Genomic DNA, 2824 nt, shown 5'->3' with positions numbered 1-2824 from the left:
GTTTTATGAGAAGCTCAATGAATGATACACACAAATGTTGATTTTTGTTAAATTAAAATTGGACACATTTTAAGAGTTCTTTTTTTTTCGTCTCAGCAGCACATGAAAATGTTCAGTGTTAAAGGGGCAATATCATGTAAAATCAACTTTCTTGAGTTACAGTATATATCATGTTATAATGTTATACTCTCATAAAAAAACATGCCCAAAGCCTTGCTTTGACTCATTCATGCATGTTTGAGAAATCCTGCAGTGTTTATAGGAAGCCATGCTGAGGAGCAAAATGACAGGTGGGGACCAGAATCGCCTTTGGGGACCAGAAACGCCACTGGGACGTGTCTTTAAGCCGAACTTCCACATGGCGGAGCGCCCCCACCGTGCCCATGACTCCTGCAGGCTCTCGGGTGAAATGAAAATGAAACCTAACTGTCTGCTGAGCTCTCAGCATTAGTTCTCACTCAGTGAAGCTCTTTTCAGATTAAAAATACCTTTGAGGAAATTTATTTTTAGATGGCAAGTAAACTGTATCATGGCAGCGCCCCCCCCGGCAACGAAATGGGCAAAACGGAAGCTGAAGGCGGTTCTTAAAGAGACAGAGGCCAATTTCAAGGTGTTTAGAAGAGGAAGTGATGAGAAGATAAGTTTATTTTCTATTTAAACATAAAACAGCATTTTAATAACAGCTAAATGTGACATAGATACTTTATTATGGTATAGTATTTAAATGTATGCCTGAGAAGCACATAGTATTGGCCCTTTAAGGGTATTGAAAAAAGACAAACAGTAAATCCTGYTTGTCTGATTCATCCTGCAGGCCTCACTGGGCAATTTCTTCCCCTGGAGGATAACACTCGTGCGTATCTTATCTTAGTTTAACAACAGTTGGTTCATAGTTAATACACAACACCCTCACCCATTAAAAAAAACTTTTCCACTCACAACGAGCTACTTATTTGATAAAATGTTCCATTCTGTGAATAAATGAACATTTAAGAAATACATACTTCCTTGATTTAAGCAGACTGGTTTCATTCACCAGTGAAATGGCCCTCACTCGAGGATTCATTCAGCCAATTATGTAAACAAAAGATGTATTTTTTTTAAAGGCAGACTCTGTGAAGGCTGCAGACAATGTGAAAGTCTGAGTCGGACTGTATACTGAGAATGAGCTACAGAATGACCTCCTGTCCCTACACAACACATTTAGACAGCAGGCATGCAGACTATGCTGTGTAAGCCCCACATATCCTTATACTAAACCACACGCACAACAATTAGTGCTGCCGGAAGAATTTAACAACAGCTGGTGAAAGTTAGACGCAKCATTTGCAGCAAAGCTTTTCTTTTCCATTCAAGGTGCTCAGCTCCAACTTCATTCAGCTTTTTAGGATTCATGTGGTTGTTAATTCCTAATGAAGGTTCACTATTCAGAAAGAACTAACAGGTAAGTTTTCAAAACACGATTGATTTACTTCAGTCAATTTTGCTTTCTAATTGCAGTAAACAAGTCTGAAAAGCCAGTTTTAATAGGTAAAAACTAAACTATAAAAATGATTTATTGCACAGTAACAACTACTTATTATTAATCAAACTCACACCATCTAATTTAGCTTCTGCAATAAAAGACATTTGGACCTCTGACATATAAAACAAAAAATAAACTAACGGTGGTACTCTGAATGCATTGAACATACTTCCTACCTGAAAGTAGAGGCCTGCAGGAACCAAAGCCCCATGAATGGAAGGTCATTCAGGAGGAGGCAAACTGGCCTGGAAAAAGATCAGGAAAACAAATAAAACAATTCTTCAACATTACATCTTTTTTAATAACAGGAAGTGAAATTTTGTTGGACTTGACATCTGTTACACAACTTTAACATATACKTGCACACCTTTCACCTGTTCAGCAATGGTGGGCACAGCTAACAAACAAAAAATAAAAATAATTTTATAATATCTGCTAAACAAGAATCTTAGCTCTACTAACACTAAACCACTAAACAGATTAAAAAAAGAAAAAGAGTGGAAGCTAACTCTAACCAATAAGTCAACTGTCACTCAGACACAATCATCTCTTTCCAGTTTAATTYGAAGGTAGGTGGGATCATTTGTAGCTAATYGGCCAATCAGAACCTTGTGATACTTTCCTTTTATCCCTTGTGAATATTCAGGAASTTAATGWAGCAGAAGCTAATCGGTTTGCTAATGGTTTCCAAAGTTAGCAAAAAATCTWATCTGCTAATTGAGAAGCTAGTTCCGCTAATAGCAGAACTGTGCCCACCCCTGCAATTCAGTTAAATTTAGTTCATCTATATGGCACCAGTTTACAACAAAAGTTGTCGCAGGACACCATATAACAAAAAGAAGAAAATTCAAGTTAGCCATAAAATTTAAGATTTAATTTTTTTTTGTATTATTTAAAAAGGACAATGCACATTAAAAAAGAAATGTGCCAGATTTAGCTAATTTTCATATGCATTCCCTGGTAGTTTGATGGTAAATCACAAAAAGAGCAATCAAATATGCGAACAAACAAAAACTTAGAACAAATGCACCAGCAAGATCATAAAAAATTGATTTTAAATCTAAATAAAGACTAGACATGGGTTTTTACGATGTAAAAACAAGTGTGCATTGCCATGTAGCATGTCATTGCAGCATGGTTTTGCCTGCAGCATTGGACTTGCAGAATGAAATGTGACCAAGTTCAAATGTGTTTTCTATACCAGCTTGTGCTAACACGTGAGCAGGTGTTTGTAATCAAGGTAATTGTGTGACAATATGAAGTTTGAAGAGATTTGTTGTTAAAGTTGCTTTAGCTGGG

The 2824-nt window shown here is 36.6% G+C and overlaps 1 protein-coding gene across 1 annotated transcript in view; it reads right to left on the bottom strand.

The window, feature by feature from the left end:
* alg6 (ALG6 alpha-1,3-glucosyltransferase) overlaps nucleotides 1-2824 on the bottom strand; it is a gene marked incomplete in the record, with an annotated part of 23181 nt that overhangs the window by 6095 nt on the left and 14262 nt on the right. The window contains 1 exon segment of the mRNA XM_014014283.1: nucleotides 1702-1770. Coding sequence (XP_013869737.1) covers nucleotides 1702-1770 — 69 coding nt within the window.

The sequence above is a fragment of the Austrofundulus limnaeus genome, unplaced genomic scaffold, assembly GCF_001266775.1.
Source record: "Austrofundulus limnaeus strain Quisiro unplaced genomic scaffold, Austrofundulus_limnaeus-1.0 Scaffold113, whole genome shotgun sequence".
In the NCBI taxonomy this organism is placed as follows: Eukaryota; Metazoa; Chordata; class Actinopteri; order Cyprinodontiformes; family Rivulidae; genus Austrofundulus; species Austrofundulus limnaeus.
This window is presented reverse-complemented; position numbering and strand designations above follow the sequence as displayed.